Raw genomic sequence first — 18,074 nt, 5'->3', positions numbered from 1 at the left:
ATCGTTTTTTTATTTACATAAGCAATATTAAACTTGAAACATTAATAATGATACAGATTACAATTGTGTGTCATCTTTTTCATAGATCAGAGTCCAAAAGTTCACAAGAATTGGAAGTGATCACAAATTACAAAAGTGTGTATACATGTTGCAGAGGATGGTCAAAAAAGAATGATCACTGTCCTATACGTGAGTAACTAACAAGATTGGAGTCTTTTAAAACGCCAATGCAGTTTAGATATTCCCAATAGATACTACAGTGAACTCTCGATATAACGACATAACGTGCCAAAGTCCATTCCCCTTGGATTTAGTCTTAAGAAATTTTTGTAAATCCTTTAACAAACCGTCGATATAATAAACTTTTGATTTAACGAACCAAATCTTTTGTCTCCGAACTCAGTTTCTATTACTAAAAGTAACAGAAACTCGGCAATATTTTCAAATGTATCACAGACAAAAGAGTGCAATGTCTTCCAAATCGAACAGTTCGGATCTTTGAAATATTAGTAGAACATGCAGTAGATCAAAACAAAACAAATTTTGAACTTTTTAGATATCATTTTGTCCATAACATTATCATCAGTCATATTCTCTAATAGAAAATGCATATGCAATGGAAACAGTGTTAGAATCAATGCTCTCAAAGAGATAACTCGATAGGTTTATGGAGACGTTACATTGCATGAAACAACAATGCTGCTTTGATTTGCATTTCTTTTGAACTTCAATTGTATTCGAGTAGAGTTCCACTTCAGTACTTTAGAAATTTGTTGCACTTTTATAGGGTTAAAAAAATACAGGATTTCAATTAATTTAGGAAAAAATTCCAATATTTTTTATTTCTCGGTATAACGAACTCTCAATATACTGAACTTTTCTTTGTTTCTCTTAGCAGTTTGTTATATACCGAGAGTCTACTGCACATGTTTCGGAAAAGATTGTATTTTGTTGCTGACAGCTGCAAGACATGCTTATTGTTCTAATGTCGAATATTGACATCCATATTAACAAAATTTACCCGCAATAGAAGGAGTGTTTAATCTTTTTATCAAAAATTAATCGTAAACAATTTTTCACAAATTGCTTGTGATAACTTTCTGTCGCTTGCAAATCACCACAAATTGGTTTCTTTACAAGGCTTTTTTATTGGCAAAAACAATGTTTGACATCGACTTCAGCAGCTAATAAATTATCTGTTTCTAAGTCTTCTCGAGTTAAGACTTTACTGTTGTTGTATAGATTAAAATGTGGACCCTCGAAATGACGAACTTGCAAAGGGAATAGAAAAAAAGTTCCTTATATCGACAGTTCGGTGTATCGAAATGTAAGAAAAAATCATTTTGCTAAGTCGTTAAAACTTTAAAACAGGAGTGCTTCAAATTCGTATTTTCTGCTAAGATTCTGTTCTGAGGCAAAATGATAACGAATTCGAATAAACACAAGACGTTAAAGAAATTTTTCACATAATACATTGCAATGTCTTCATAAGTATTAAGTTGTTTTGCTTGCGCGAAAGTTTCCTTAATCAACATGGCTATAAATGTAATCTGCAAGATGCTTATGCAAGAAGAATTGCCTGTTATCATGACAGTAAAAACTTTCTGAATCATAATTTTTTTTATTCTCTGTAGCATTTCGTACTTTGAGTTTGTTGTCAAGTTTTTTTGAGTTCGGGGTACGGAAAATCTGTTTCCTTAAATCAAGAGTTCGTTATTTTGGGAGTTCGTTATATAGAAAGAATATATAATAGTTTTTTAAGACTAAATCCAAGGGGAATGGTCTTTGGTTCGTTATATCAAGATGTTCACTGTGTCAGGGGTTCGTTATTATCGAGACTCCGCTGTAATGTCAAATACTTTCATTCTACTTCTTAAAATCCATGAAGTAGAGCAAAAAAATTTATTATAACCTACTAGTTGATAAAGACTCGTGGAAAAATCAACTTAGGTAGTGGTAAATACGTTCTTTCTAATAAAATGAAAGTTGCTCACGTGACTCTCTGCCAACTTCAATCATCATCTGAAAGTATTTAACATGGATAACTAATTAAGAAGTAAATTGATTTTTTCAATCCTATAAGTTTGAAAAAAAAATATTTCAGTTTTTATGCATAAGGCAGAAAACGCTGACAATGTATAACTTTATACAAGAGATGAAGAAGATGGTCTTTATGTTGATGCTTGCTTCGGCATGCTTTGCTACTCAGTTAAAAGTAGGAGGGTAAGAGATGTGAAAATGAAACTTATAATATGGAGATGTCAGTCCTGAAAGTTTAAGAGAATATCTTTTATATTATGGATGTTACTGGAGCTCTTTTGCAAGTTCATTTACATTATAGTTTACAACTTTTGCATTATATTGTTCTTTTTATATTTCCAAGCATGTAATAACTAGTCTTTGTTATCCTGGTGCTAAAAAACGTGTTTTTGTTTAGGACTAATGTATGCAGAAGATCAGTTTCATACTCCACTTATAAGTACCAAATAATTTACAAAGTCGTTTATCGAAGTTACAGAACAAGAGGCGCTTGGTGGAAGCGCAAAACCGCCTACAGGTTGGAACCTATGTTTCTTAAATAAGTTTTGTTCTGGCGTTGCTTTTATGTCGTTTTTGTTGTCGTTGATGAGTAAAATTGATTTGTCATTAATATTGGTGTGTGTACCACTGTTTTTTAGTGAGAAAAACATCAGCCATTATGTTCAAATTTATTTTTAAAATGACTAGAAAAGCACTGATGTAACAGTCTTTACTCAAGCCTAAGAATCGCAATAAATTCCGTGCAAAATTCCATTTATTTCTTAAGAAATTCAAAATAATGCAACAATTCTTGATACCTCACTTCGCTGGTGAAAAAAAATAATCGTTTTTTTATTTACATAAGCAATATTAAACTTGAAACATTAATAATGATACAGATTACAATTGTGTGTCATCTTTTTCATAGATCAGAGTCCAAAAGTTCACAAGAATTGGAAGTGATCACAAATTACAAAAGTGTGTATACATGTTGCAGAGGATGGTCAAAAAAGAATGATCACTGTCCTATACGTGAGTAACTAACAAGATTGGAGTCTTTTAAAACGCCAATGCAGTTTAGATATTCCCAATAGATACTACAGTGAACTCTCGATATAACGACATAACGTGCCAAAGTCCATTCCCCTTGGATTTAGTCTTAAGAAATTTTTGTAAATCCTTTAACAAACCGTCGATATAATAAACTTTTGATTTAACGAACCAAATCTTTTGTCTCCGAACTCAGTTTCTATTACTAAAAGTAACAGAAACTCGGCAATATTTTCAAATGTATCACAGACAAAAGAGTGCAATGTCTTCCAAATCGAACAGTTCGGATCTTTGAAATATTAGTAGAACATGCAGTAGATCAAAACAAAACAAATTTTGAACTTTTTAGATATCATTTTGTCCATAACATTATCATCAGTCATATTCTCTAATAGAAAATGCATATGCAATGGAAACAGTGTTAGAATCAATGCTCTCAAAGAGATAACTCGATAGGTTTATGGAGACGTTACATTGCATGAAACAACAATGCTGCTTTGATTTGCATTTCTTTTGAACTTCAATTGTATTCGAGTAGAGTTCCACTTCAGTACTTTAGAAATTTGTTGCACTTTTATAGGGTTAAAAAAATACAGGATTTCAATTAATTTAGGAAAAAATTCCAATATTTTTTATTTCTCGGTATAACGAACTCTCAATATACTGAACTTTTCTTTGTTTCTCTTAGCAGTTTGTTATATACCGAGAGTCTACTGCACATGTTTCGGAAAAGATTGTATTTTGTTGCTGACAGCTGCAAGACATGCTTATTGTTCTAATGTCGAATATTGACATCCATATTAACAAAATTTACCCGCAATAGAAGGAGTGTTTAATCTTTTTATCAAAAATTAATCGTAAACAATTTTTCACAAATTGCTTGTGATAACTTTCTGTCGCTTGCAAATCACCACAAATTGGTTTCTTTACAAGGCTTTTTTATTGGCAAAAACAATGTTTGACATCGACTTCAGCAGCTAATAAATTATCTGTTTCTAAGTCTTCTCGAGTTAAGACTTTACTGTTGTTGTATAGATTAAAATGTGGACCCTCGAAATGACGAACTTGCAAAGGGAATAGAAAAAAAGTTCCTTATATCGACAGTTCGGTGTATCGAAATGTAAGAAAAAATCATTTTGCTAAGTCGTTAAAACTTTAAAACAGGAGTGCTTCAAATTCGTATTTTCTGCTAAGATTCTGTTCTGAGGCAAAATGATAACGAATTCGAATAAACACAAGACGTTAAAGAAATTTTTCACATAATACATTGCAATGTCTTCATAAGTATTAAGTTGTTTTGCTTGCGCGAAAGTTTCCTTAATCAACATGGCTATAAATGTAATCTGCAAGATGCTTATGCAAGAAGAATTGCCTGTTATCATGACAGTAAAAACTTTCTGAATCATAATTTTTTTTATTCTCTGTAGCATTTCGTACTTTGAGTTTGTTGTCAAGTTTTTTTGAGTTCGGGGTACGGAAAATCTGTTTCCTTAAATCAAGAGTTCGTTATTTTGGGAGTTCGTTATATAGAAAGAATATATAATAGTTTTTTAAGACTAAATCCAAGGGGAATGGTCTTTGGTTCGTTATATCAAGATGTTCACTGTGTCAGGGGTTCGTTATTATCGAGACTCCGCTGTAATGTCAAATACTTTCATTCTACTTCTTAAAATCCATGAAGTAGAGCAAAAAAATTTATTATAACCTACTAGTTGATAAAGACTCGTGGAAAAATCAACTTAGGGAGGAGGAGATTGAAAAAGTTGGTTTGCTGACGTCAGCATTGCAAATCCAAAAAAAAATTGGCGAAATTTAGTTTATTCGTTGCCTGTAACGTGTAGAGGTTGAAACGCTGATCAAAATAATATATAGGATCATATCTTTTCTACGAACGACAAAGGACATGAAAGGGTTTAAAAATTTTGCTGACGTCAGCAATGGCCTGTTAAAACGCAAAAAAAAATTTTCAGAAATTTATATCCCTGTTACCTTCATCGTATAGACCTCGAAACGATGATCAAGAAAATGTCTAGGATCATGTACTTTTGACAAACGGTTGCAGAGATATTGGGGTTTAAAGGTTTTTTGATGACGTCATCAACCCGTCCATTCCGAAAATGATTGGGGAACCAGGTTTTGGAAAATTACCCAAGTTGGTCCTAGGTGCTCCCTAGTTACCTACGCGGTGAAAAATCATTGACGTCACCACCTCGTTTCCAAGTTATTTGGCTAAGTTTTAGGTGCACTGTAATGGCTTCATTAATTTAGTATAGGATATTGACGTTAAAGTAGTGTTATTGACGTCGCGCCCTAATGTCAGAAAATTTATTATATCAGACGTAAGTTTTTCGGCGACATCAAAGGAAAATGACGATATCCACTTTGCCTGTTACAAACAGACACAGTCTCTGTATTATTATATGGGGATTGTCACTGCACAGAACATGGTCAAGTACAGACCTCCAATTTTTTATCTCTTATGCACTTATTTCTCGATAACTCCTTATTTTGTCTAACAATCTCTATGTGAACAGAACAAACATACTTTTTATATTCAGCCATATGTGCAACTGGTTGTAGGAATGGGAATTGTACTGCTCCAGACAGATGTACATGCCACGAAGGTTATCATGGATATAAATGTCAACACGGTACGGGCAACATTTTTTTCAACATTTTATAAACCTGTTCATTGTTTTGAGTATTAACAAAAATGTGTTCAGGGTGTATACATATTTCTCCGAAATATATTTTTTAGGGATATTGCAAAACTGCATATAATAGGATTTTTTTTTTCACGGACTTAAATCTACCTGAAGTCGCAAATATAGATTTCAATCAATATATCAATCACTGCTTACTGAAACAAACATTTTCTGTTATTAGCCTCCAGTGGGAAAGTCACTGTCGTTAAAAACGTTTTTGAAAGAGTACAGATCAAGAGCACTGTGGTAATGGAATGGAAGATAGCACATAGCGATAACCAGACAAACAAGGTCTTAAAATTGTACGTCTTGCCAGATCGTGATCGTCCTGTATTCAGCAGTTATGGAAAATACCAATCTTCACAAGGGAAAGGAAGACAAACTTTCGGAAACAGATTGTCAGCTACATTTAGCAAAATTAAAGGCAAGTACACAGTTACATTGAAAAGAATTCAGTACAATGAAAATTACACCTTCCAGTTGAAAGTGATATTCATCAACAAGAAATCGGTGACAGAAACAAAAGTAGCAGACATTCGAATAAAAAATGTCGTGGGTATGTTGTTTTGTTATATGGTCTATAGATGGTCTATAGGTGGTCTATAGATAGTCTATAGATGGTCTATAACCGGTCGAAATTCTTAATAGGTCAAAAAACATTTTGGTAGGGCTCCTCTCACATATAAGTGACTTTAATGTTTTTAGGCAATTTCCAATGCAACAAAATCAAATTAAACATTTGCCCTTTAAATTAACGAAATGGTTTAAAATTATGCTTAGCTGACTTAGAGGAAAGTATCTTTCGATTCACGGAAAAGCTGACTTAGAGGAAAGTAACTTTGGATTCACGGAAAAGAAACATTTAATACTAAAAAGCCAGGACTACCTTTGATTTGAAGGATGCATTTGTTACTTGATAATACTAATAACCAACACGCGCAAATATTTAATACTGAACCTCGAATTCAGAGGAAAATGAGGTTTACAAATAAGCTAGGGAAACGCTCTTTCTAATTAAAAAAGGAATAAGAAATGTTTTTGTTAAGTTTAGCAAAGAAATAAACTGTATATATCCTGAATAACAAAAATAGGTTTCTCTGGCGTTAGTGCGCAAAATAACACACTCCTTAGCATTACTTATTTTATACTTGTTACCATATTCATTGTGTTGAAATATTTCACGATCACTAACGAAGGCGTTTAGTGGTAAAATGGTAGGTAGATGTAGTGGAAAACTCTTTTTTTTAATTTTATATATCTATATTTATATTTATATTACTTTTTATATTTTATTGAATATTTTGCCAGATAACTTATGAAAATATTCCAACTGTTCCCCCACTCAGTCCTATAAAAATTTTTAGCAACGAAATATCTTTACTAGCTTTAGCAACGATATTTTTGAACTTGTCATAGGTGGTCCTGACGTTTGTGGAAAGGGGATGGAATCAACGTACACTGCTAAAGAAGGACAAAGTTTGTCCATTGTACAAGATATATGTGGACATCCCAAACCAGTTGTTCAATGGAAACTGAATGAAGACATGTTTGTATCTTCCTTAAAATCCACACTCATTAACGACACAATGAAACAGTATAGGTACAGCTACGAAAGCAGGTCACTTCGACGTTCAGATTGTGGAAAGTACATTACAGTTAATGCTTCCAATGAGGTTGCAGCGATTGAGCAAAACGCGATGATTGATGTTGTATGTAAGTAGAACTCTTTTCTGCAATTTTTTCCAAAAATTTCTATCAAAATTGGACAACAAATGTTACCGTTCCCGTACGATGTTTACAATTGGTCACTCTAAGAAAATATAAGTTTGCCTACCAACTTCATATTCTTAATGTTTTTTACTCTGTCTACAGCAAATCAAATAATTTCCTTAATGGCATCCTACTTAGTTTGTCACTTTTCAAATTTATCTTATAGTTAAGCCTTCACCTGTGTCAATAAATTCGATGTATAGAATCAACGAAAGTTGTTTATATATGGGTTGGCTCGGCGAAAGCGCAGAAAATTGTTCTGTCAAATATTATTTTCAATTTGATGGTGAACACAGTCGCCACGAGATCAGCGCAATGAATTTTGTACACTGCGGTTTGCAGAACGCAAGAAGTGTAGTGTTTTGGGCATCGTACAAAAACATTATCGGGAAAAAGACTAACGCATTGTTGGTTTATGAAAACATATCTCCATTGATGAAAAAATCAAGTATTTTATCAGATTTGTCAGATGTTCTTGAATGCTGTATTTTTAATTTTAATTTTAGTGTAAGAATTTCGTACTTTTCCAACAGAAAAAAGTAAATACTGTAACCAATGCTTTTAGATAAAGATGAAGAAGAAGGTCAGTGTTCAAACAAAATCACCATTGTCATCATCGTCACAGTAATAGCTGCACTCACATCAAACATCATCATCATCTGTGTATGCATCAAAAGTAAAGGTTTATTTTCTATGAATGTTTTGTAAACTTCGGCATGATCGTCTAACCTATTTGTAATCTAATCAAATCAAAGAAAGTTATTAAATAACAAATGCACAAATTGAACGTAAACTTTATAAGCCATGCAAAACTTTAGAAACTAAGCATTGCCTAAATAGACTGTAAACACACATTTAGATTACCAATGGCCGTCGTGGACTTTTGACAATTACCCTTTTTTTCAGGTGCTGGTACATGCAATATTAAACAAGCTTGCAGAAAACAGAAAGAGACAAATAAAATAGAAAACAAATATGACACAGTCAGAAAATTCTCGAATTGTCAGGATGTGAAGAAGGGAGCCAAAAAAATGGATGTTCAAAATGAATATGCTGAGATTGCATTAAACTTGATGGAAAAAAATATTTACTATGCACCTGCGCAAACCTAAATGCACCTGGCCAATTTGATCAATATCGTATGAATAAACATTCTATACATAGAATCTAAAGTCATGTTTTACTACCATTTAAAAAAAATTAAGGGGGTTTGTATAATTTCCACATATGGAAATATGGCGTTTTGTAGTAGCAATAAGATATTTTCTTTCTCTTCGTTTTGATTTTTCTTGAAATCAAAGTAAATATTGCTTTAGTAACAATTTTTTGTAAGAATACGTATCCTTTTTGAAGTACTACGGCAAAGTGCCGATTAAATGCCGCCGCAAGTGTCGCCTAAGAATATAAAAACAATGTCTTTTGGCTTATTATAATACGTAATCTTACTCTTGGCAAACGCACCTGGACATTGTAACACTTTAAGTTATTCGCGATTTAGTAGCTTAATTACAAAATTATATCCTGTAAAACGCCATATATATTCATGTGTTGTCTTAACTACTTTCTTCGCAGAATGAATTCAAATTCAAATGTAGTTATTTTTTGTACATAGAACAGGGAATAAAATGACTTTTAATGAAAAGAGGGTAAACTATGAGAAAGTTTTGGTTGTAAATACTTACTATTTTTTATTTCATATTTAGAAAAAAAAACATTTCGGAACTGCTGCACTTTAGGCAAGATGAAAAAAAAGGTTTTTTTTGTTTAGCTATCATATTAAAGTTCAAAAGGCATGGTCTGATGTCCTACTCCGAAAGAAAAAGTTTTATTTAATTAAGTGCACGCGACTTTTAATTATAGTGACGTCACGTATAATTTCTATTTCAATCGTTTTTAGCTAATCGAATCCTGAGACAAGACTACATCGGAGCGTTTTGTTTTTTTAAACGCGTCAAAACAGTTTTATTAAAAATTTCTTGATTTATGAGAATGTTCTACGGAACGTATGCATATAGGACAGACATTGTGAAAAATAACATAAGAATTTATAGCAACAGAAGTTACCTATTTTGTTAATTTCATGTACATATATGTTTTATTAATGTCTTTCTGTAGCTTCTTACTTCTTCCAGTCCGCATTTCTCGAAAGCATTAATGCGAGTTTTGATGCCAGCACACAAATGTGTGCTGGCATGATGAAGGTAAAAAAGTTAATAATTATTAGTTAAGTTAAGTTGTGTTTTGAGTAAATGTATTTGAGAAATAGGTATATTGCTACGTAATTTGTGATATGTAAAAAAGTTTTTATACCACCGACAAGGCCGTCGGAATTATTAGTTTTAAATTATCTTAAAATTTTGTATATAAAAAAAAAATCGTAAAAGATATAAATCCAAGCGTTTGTCTGTTCTGTATTTATATACATTTAATTTCACAGCACGCTTCACCAACGTGATGTCAGTAAAAATAGGGTTGAGGTACCATTTAATTTGTTTTAAAATTCGAAAAAAACTTTCTCTGCGTGTATTTACCCTAAACACTTATACCTGAAGAAAAGAATGGATAGTAATCCTTAGATTATAACCCTTTGTTATTCGTTAAAGAGAAAGGGGTAAAAAGTAAAGAAATGAGACTGAATACTTATTTCCAAAGCAACTCGCGATTCACTATCGCTAAAGGTTGCTGTATCAATCAAATATCAGTATGTATCACTATTCTCTGCAGAACAGTAAAAAGCGAAGTATACGCTCTTGCCATGTATGTGCATATTTCACATGCCTGACCTCACAAATATCGAGGGAAAAACCATGTCTGTTTTTTTCAGCACCAGTCATGGCTTCGATGGGGAGTCCCATAGTATTTAATGCTCATTTAGAGCTACGCAGACCCAATTAGTCTCTGCGCTCTGCCAGACAACTCCCTGCAACATCCAACCGCTCACACAGATATGAGAAAAAACTGTGCGAAGTGTGTACACAATTAAAATACAATGAAAAAATTAAACTACAATGAAATGAAAACGAGCTTACTTCAAAAAACGGCTGAAATCAACAACATCATTAAAAAGTATGAAGCAGCTGTGATGGAGAACAAATAAATGCACGATTTGATTGGTTAGTACAAGAAATATTTGCGAACAAGCATGATCGAGATAGCTTTTCATATGAAAAAGAAGAAGAATATCGTGGATAAAATAAAAGAACACATTTGTGAAAATGTGTCCTTTTAATGCGATCATGCTTGACTTTGATTATTTAAAATACAAAATAAAATGTATCATCAAAAAAAATAACATTTCACTTCTTAATTTGCTGTAAAAAACTTTTTTTAGTCCCTTGGAACAACTGAGACATATATAGTCCATAGAAATACTCATTAAACAGGAACTACCAGCAGAAAGTTTTCATTGGCGGTTTAAGGTTCCAAAATGCATTGTATTTATAAATATCTCATAAATTAAAATAAACACTAAAGATTTTGCTGATTTACCATACTCGTGCTTGAATAAACCGAAGAAAGCCATGTTCAGCTAGAGTAGAGATGGAATATAACCCCACTCTTTAAAAAACACGGTCAAACTCTTATAAAACTTATCATACACAATTTCACTTGTGACGTCACAAACTTTCGTTACGCCTCATTGCACGAAAGCTGTAAACGTATGGTGAAATTTAGTGGTGTCCTTCTTAATTTCAACTCCCTTATCCTCTAGTAGTTTCGTTACATTTGACTTGGATTCCGAACCATTGTCGCACTGAAAGGTTTTGGGGCATCGTAAAGGTCCGGCCCTGTATATGTCCTTCAACATATCCGCGACCTCGCTAGCTTTTGTGGTGCACAACGGTCTCGCTACTTTGCAACGTAAGGCCACGTCAATACCTGTCAGGATGTACTTGTACGTGTTGCCATACAACCGGTCATGTGGCATTGTACATGCCACATGACCGATCGTCAGTTAGATCAAACTGATGCATCTTATTCGGTGTTGTGATGATAAAATGGGGTAGTGTATACGTTTTGGACCCCTGATGTGTCTCAACCACAAGAGTTGCCTGGATAGCCAGTGGGTTATTAGCTTTTTTGAGAGAGCACTTTCCTTCGCGAGTAATTTGATGGTTTTCCACCCAGTCCACAGATGTGCTGGCATATAGTAGATATTGCTTAGCTTTTCAGCCCCCTCCTCGGTAACGATATGTGGTGATTTTTCTAACATGTTTATTTTATGTCAGAAAAAACGTGTTACGAAGCCTAGCAGGGATAGAGAGCCAGGTACGAAAGTTAACTCACCATCTTGTTGGGTTTTTGAAGGGGTGTAGAAATCTTTCAATTGCGGATCCTTCTCTGACGAAATATAGTACTGGTACATACTATCAACGAGTTCTCTTAGACTTTTGCCGGCTCTGAGCTGTAGCTCGCGTTTCCTGGCGAACCAGTCCAATTTAGCCTGCCTGTTTCTGATCCATTCCGCCTGAGTTTTATTGAGCCTTTCTATAGCCTCGTCATGCCGTTTTCTCTCGGCTTTTCCATGTCCCGAAAGTTTGCTAAATCGAAAATTGGTCCCACTGAATGCCAATGCGTTGATTGCCACGCCCGCCACAATCACGGCTATGGTTGTCATGTCTCTTTATTCTGAGACGAAACGATTGCCTTTTGACATGTTCTCACTTGCCCACATGTGTTGCGTATTGGTGTAGTGTAGTCTTTTCGCCAAATCGGTAACCGATGGAACAACCCTATTTTCTCGATGTTTATTTGGTATCTTGTGATTAATGTGCCACCCCTTACCATAATTGTCCCAAGTCATCCCCTGAGTAAGCTGAGCTTCGATATGGGCACGCAGCGTAGCGATATCGCACCCGAGATATTCCTTAGAACTTAGCTCCTTGTTTCCCTTCAAGGCCTCGCAGGTTTTGTTGAGTGCAACATGGGCGAGATGGCCAGCAGGATCGCAAATGGGGCACTGGAATCTTAGATTTTCATGGTGACAAATCTGACTTCCCTTACAATCTCTTCAAAAAGCCCTCACCCTTTCATGGGGCCAAATCTCGCTTCCCTTGTACTCTTTGCAAAAATCCCTCTGTCTCTTATGTTTGCAAATCTGACTGCCCTTACACTCTTTACATTGGGATCTTCGCCCACCATGCTCTCTGCATCTACCACCACCTCCACAGTCCTTACAGTACGATCTCCGTCTTTCATGTGGGCACTTTGTACGTTCACGTGACGCTTTGTTAGCATTCAAGCATTTAATGCAAATTTTTGTTCGACCGTTGCGCTTGATCCTGAAACTGTTCAAAGAAAGATAGTGGTTACATCTCGAACACTCATATTTTTCCTCTATATGTGTTTGCCTTCAATGACAACAACAAATTGTGGTCATTTTAATACCCTATAGAATGAAACCTACCGTGCGCCCGCAACAATAAAAGCGATCGTTGCCATTTATTGTTTGCTTTTCTTGCATTCCTTGCAGCAATAGCTCAATTTCTCATGTTCGCATATCTGACTGCCCTTGCACTGTTAGCACTCAGCTTTCCTTTTTTCATGCTGACATATTTCACTACCGCCACACTCCTTGCAGTTGGATCTCACCCTTTGATGGGGCAATATTTGACTACCACCACACTCTTTACACTTGGATCTCTTCCTTTGATGTTTGCAAACCTGACTGCTCTTACAGTCTATGCAGCAAGCTCTCTCTCACATGGGGACAAATCTGACTGCCCTTACAATCCTTACAATAGGCTCTCACCCTTTCATGGTGGCATATTTAATTTCCCCCACAGTCTTTACACTGTTCCATCCGCCTACCATGAGGGCATTTATTTTTGGCACGCCGCTATTTCTTTTTATCCAGGGATCTGATGCATGCCTTTGTAGCTTGGCCATTTTATAACACCCTAAATGCATCCAATGCCAACACCTTTTTACAATTTGAACAGCTCTTGCTTTCCATATTCATTTTGTGTTTGCCCTTAGGGACAAGCACAAATTGTGGTCTAATAATACTCCACAGAATAAAACCTTCCCACCAAGACATTCAGCTGGGCATCCATCATCAAGTACATATAACAGCGTATATCCGTAGTTCCGTCGGCTTTTTTGGTGATGTGCAGCGCGGTACCATCACTCAGACGTTGTAGGGGTCTTCCACTACCATGTAGCGCATTATCGTTAGACCCTTCAAGAACTTCGCGGGGGTATCAAATTGGAGGCTATATGAGGTATCTTCTTTTTTTATAGTGACAACCTTGCTACGGAGTATCCTTTCATAGGGCAGGGCCAATCTTGCATACCTTGACATCAAACTCCAGCCTAATGTTGGTGATCTTATAGGCAGCATCAGCTGCCTTGGCCGTGGGAGACTCTCAAGCTGCTGTCCCTTCATCCTTGATAACATCGGCATGTGCCGCGAACTGCAGCACAAACTGCAACCTGTCGTACAATCCCGCCTGATAGAAGGGTAAGTCACGGGTTAATTCAACAATTTTTTCCAAGGGTATGCAGAAGGTGTTACCAAACGCCGCAACGATTGCCTTCTCCTCATTCGTACTCACATGATCACTAGCTTTGACCTGTAAGGCTCTGATAGTTTCATCATTTGGGTTGATGCCTTGCAGGATGAGGTTGTTGTCCCTGTCAAATGTTGGCAGCCACAAGTCCCTATAGACCGCCAGGATGTTGTAATCCGATATATTCTGTAACCCTTCACCATTCAAGGTGATACGTAGGTTTCGTACCAATCTTTTGCCAATGTTACTGACAATGGTACGTTTTTTATTAATCCCTGTCAACGTCAGGTCAAATAAGAGCTTTTACTACCCGGAAAGATGACACCATTCTCCGGCATGTTTAGGATATCCACATACAGATCTTCATTCTGGTTTATCATGCTTGGTATATGGCTTATCTGAACCCTTTGTTTTCGGCCCTTAATACCTAAGAGTTGCTTCATCTTTGCATATGGGTCTAGCGTCGTTCCAAATGACTCCATGTTTATTATATATAGGGAAATCTTTTAAATAAAGATGCCAACTAATCCAGTACTTGTACCTGACATTGATATTGAAGATGGTGGGGAGGATGAGGGCCATCCAGATAAACCTGATGATACTACGTCAAAACTCCCCGGAACGCCAAAACTCCCTGAAATGTCGGGGCTTTCAACAGAACAACAGCAGGGGGACAAGCTTTCGGCGCAGAGGCAAAAGCTACTAAAATCAAAGATCGATGGCCTTAACGATCGTCTTACGGAGAGGTTGGGGTCACAGCCTAATTTGAGATATTATGATGCCTTCAGGGAGGATGAAGGGAATCAACTTATTGCTAAAGAAATAGTTAAAGGCAAAAAAAACTTCAATGAAATAGTGGTTACGAATCAAGATGGTAGCTTAAAAACCGTTTGTCAGATACGAACGTTGCTAGGTAGTAATCGCCTGCAAGCCTTGCTTTTTGTCGACTACGTTACACTTAACAAAGGTTGTAAATTCAGGGCCCAGAGTCTCTTGAAAAGGTATAATAAAATAGAGAAGGAGTCTGAGGCTGAAAATATTGAGATGGAATCGTTAGAGGAGATCGATGAATTTCTAGATGCCACGAAGAGCCTTATACAAGACACTCCGTTTTGCTGGGCCCGGTGAAAGTGGCATCACTCTACGTGAAAGAAGGGGACTTGACCTCGAGCTTCAAACATTAAGAGGTAACTTGAAAAGCCTGAAAAACAACATGATCCTGTACGACAGCCAGATTAACAAGTCAGAGGGCAAAGTGAACGAACTTCAGAAGCAGAAGGATGGGGCAGACGAAGGACAGCCAGTTAATCTTGAAAGAGAAATAGAAAAGGCGAAGAAAGAGATTAAGGATATGAATGATAAAAAGAAAGCCATATAGGAAGCACATGGCATACTATCTACTGACATATACCCCCAACTGAGACACATCAAGGACACGCTGTTGGGATAACACAACTCTGATGTAGGCGGAAGTGCTGCATCGGGTGGTGAAAAAGGTTTTGTGGAGAAGCAACTTGAAAGGCTTGGAAACGTTTTGAAATATTTAGAAGGCAAGGCAGGTGTTGCGTTACCTGGGATCATTAGTACGGTAGTCTCGTTTTTTCTGAGAGTAGCGTCAACCATCGTTAAATATGGGGCAAAACATCTGTACATGGCCATTTGTCGTGCTCTATATGAGATAAGACTATTTTCTAAGTCATATCAATGCAAGGATGAGGCCCACCCCTGTCGTTATTAATGCGGCTTTGGTATCCTTGTGTTGATTTTGGTGGGGGTTGTTCTGGTATGGTAGGTGGTAAGTCAAGCCGGATGCCTATTATTGCATTTGCGGGTGCGATCAAAAAATTGTTGTTGTACCCCACGATTTTTCCTATACGCAGGCTCATATCGGAGGGTAGCATGTACACGCCATGCATAACCGTACAATTTACAGGAATTTGGCCAAATTGCAATACCTGGAGTTCGTAGATATAAACCCTGATACATGGCTATTGCCATAGGGGGACTCACAATTGCAGTCAAGTAGGGTTAAGTCAAGTAGGCCTTAGAAATGCCTCAAAAGGGCTTGGGGTTAAAAGTAAGAAGCATGAGGGTATAAGACTATTGGCCGAAACAAAATTAAACTCCATCATTGATCTCATATCCAAGGCAATGGAAAATGGTGTGATTAATGACTACGAGTACAGCTTGTATATGCTACTAAAGGAAAAGATGCCACAACGTTTCAACGTGTTGTGAACGGCATCAACGCACAGGAGCGTGCCTAGCTAGTTGCCAAAGGCCGTGACGAGGGTAGAAAAGAGATGCAAGATAAAATTTAAAAAAACCTTCGACCTGCACAATATGTAAGCGGTACTTAGAGTCCCCGAATATAGACCCTAATTTGTATACATTTTTTTTTCACCCAGCAGCCATTCCTTTTTAAAGTCTTAATACCGGCATTCTGTGATGTGTGCCTGAAGGTAGTAGTTTTAGCCTTTTACATAGACCGATGATAGTGCCAGGATGGCACCGGCCTGGCAGGGTTCATCATAGAGTACTGGCATACCGTAGAAATTGGTTGTAATTGCATCTTTGTGGTATTTGAATTTGGCGTTCACATAACGGTCCGTTTTTTACGGGACCTGTCGTCAATTGCTCAGAAATTAGCCCTTCAATTCTATTTCAGTTTTTCCTATACTTCTCAACTCAATCAGGGTACTCTTCAAAATCGAGACTCATTGCCGGTACAGCATTAGCGTTGTACCGGGTCACCCCATGCGGGGACCAGATTTTGTTTTCACCCTCAGGGCAACATCGAGATCTTGTGTATGGTAGCCTATAATGTACCGTTGATCCTTGCCCTCGTTAGCAGGAATGGGATCTGATACAGTCAGGCAGTCTACATTGATATCGTCAATGTCTGTGAAGGTAGCGGCAAATGAGTAGAATAGTTTTGCATTGACAAGCTCGTTCTCAAATTGTAGCATTCTGTTTATTGTATATGAACGACTTCAGAGATGCATGTCATTGTATGACACCTCCGTTATATGTGATATATTCGTGATAGCAGTACCAGCACAAAATTTTTCCATTTACCACAAACCTGTGTCCGCAGGTACACCTTTCATATGCATCGAGTACCCTTTCACAGTCGTTTCATTGTTCCATTTTATTTGCAATTACAAGGGCGATCATCTTCTAGGTCATCTAGACGTTCCCTTAAAAGCCTCGAATGTCTCATCCATTCATTCACCCTCTCCTCCGATTCTTGTAATGCCAGGGCCAACGCTATTAGTGCCAGAGAGATACCGGTCATTAAATTCATGGCTACTGCACTTCCAAATATAATAATTTTTTTCTGGCAGCTGATGCACATTTATTATATTTGAGCACCGGGGGATACTTTTCAACAGCTTTAATGCACATGTCCTGCGTTTTGAACCTATCCGGTATAAGCCTGAGCGCAAGGGGAAACTTTTCAACAACTTTGTTACACATGTCTTGCGTCTTGAATCAGTCCGGCACATACCTCAGCAGCCAGGGCTCCCTTTCAACAGCCCTGTTGCACATGTCTTGCGTCTTGAAACGCATTTATATATACACTTTTCAACAAATTCAGAGGATTACACAGTTATTCTCCTTTTTACAGCGCATGCGTTGATTTTTAAAGAATTCCCCCTTTCTACTCATTTTTGTATGATAGGGACTTAACGTTGATATGCATGACCCAACACCGCTTATTAGGGATTTTTTATGCATATTAATAGTTTTTGTGTAATGAGGCGTGACGAAAAGTTGTGACGTCACAAGTGAAATTGTGTATGATAAATTTTTATAAGAGTTTGTCCGTCTTATTTAAACAATGTGGTTAAATTTCATCTCTACTCTAACTTGTTCAACATTTTTTAAAAGAACATTTGCAGATAAAATTAAGGAAAAATCGCTTGATGGAAAACTGTAGATATTGTAATAATTTCGTATAGTCTGAACACATGTAAACCAAATTGGAGTAACTTATATATCCCTGAAAAAAATT

The 18,074-nt window shown here is 36.5% G+C and overlaps 2 protein-coding genes across 2 annotated transcripts; both read left to right on the top strand.

Moving 5' to 3' along the window:
* The first annotated feature begins 206 nt into the window (after positions 1-206).
* LOC130635740 (uncharacterized) lies at positions 207-6,618 on the top strand. The gene is made up of 5 exons (XM_057445193.1): positions 207-2,223; positions 2,438-2,557; positions 2,948-3,051; positions 5,628-5,720; positions 5,956-6,618. The coding sequence occupies exons 1-5, from the start codon at positions 2,135-2,137 to the stop codon at positions 6,378-6,380; spliced, it is 831 nt and encodes a 276-aa protein (XP_057301176.1). The 5' UTR covers positions 207-2,134; the 3' UTR covers positions 6,381-6,618.
* A 336-nt stretch (positions 6,619-6,954) lies between these two features.
* On the top strand, positions 6,955-9,940 carry LOC130635739 (uncharacterized). The gene is made up of 4 exons (XM_057445192.1): positions 6,955-7,487; positions 7,711-7,992; positions 8,110-8,220; positions 8,451-9,940. Exons 1-4 carry the CDS (start codon positions 7,217-7,219, stop codon positions 8,654-8,656), a joined length of 870 nt encoding a protein of 289 aa, XP_057301175.1. The 5' UTR covers positions 6,955-7,216; the 3' UTR covers positions 8,657-9,940.
* Positions 9,941-18,074: the final 8,134 nt, after the last annotated feature.

This window comes from Hydractinia symbiolongicarpus, chromosome 3, assembly GCF_029227915.1.
Source record: "Hydractinia symbiolongicarpus strain clone_291-10 chromosome 3, HSymV2.1, whole genome shotgun sequence".
In the NCBI taxonomy this organism is placed as follows: domain Eukaryota; kingdom Metazoa; phylum Cnidaria; class Hydrozoa; order Anthoathecata; family Hydractiniidae; genus Hydractinia; species Hydractinia symbiolongicarpus.
This window is presented reverse-complemented; position numbering and strand designations above follow the sequence as displayed.

Coding starts and splice junctions, on each gene's coding strand:
- LOC130635740 (XM_057445193.1), top strand. CDS start 2,135: ATGTATAACTTTATACAAGAGATGAAGAAGATGGTCTTTATGTTGATG. Junction 2,224..2,437: donor ACTCAGTTAAAAGTAGGAGG/GTAAGAGATGTG, acceptor GTTTTTGTTTAG/GACTAATGTATGCAGAAGAT. Junction 3,052..5,627: donor GAATGATCACTGTCCTATAC/GTGAGTAACTAA, acceptor TTTTATATTCAG/CCATATGTGCAACTGGTTGT.
- LOC130635739 (XM_057445192.1), top strand. CDS start 7,217: ATGGAATCAACGTACACTGCTAAAGAAGGACAAAGTTTGTCCATTGTA. Junction 7,488..7,710: donor CGCGATGATTGATGTTGTAT/GTAAGTAGAACT, acceptor TTTATCTTATAG/TTAAGCCTTCACCTGTGTCA. Junction 8,221..8,450: donor CATCTGTGTATGCATCAAAA/GTAAAGGTTTAT, acceptor CCTTTTTTTCAG/GTGCTGGTACATGCAATATT.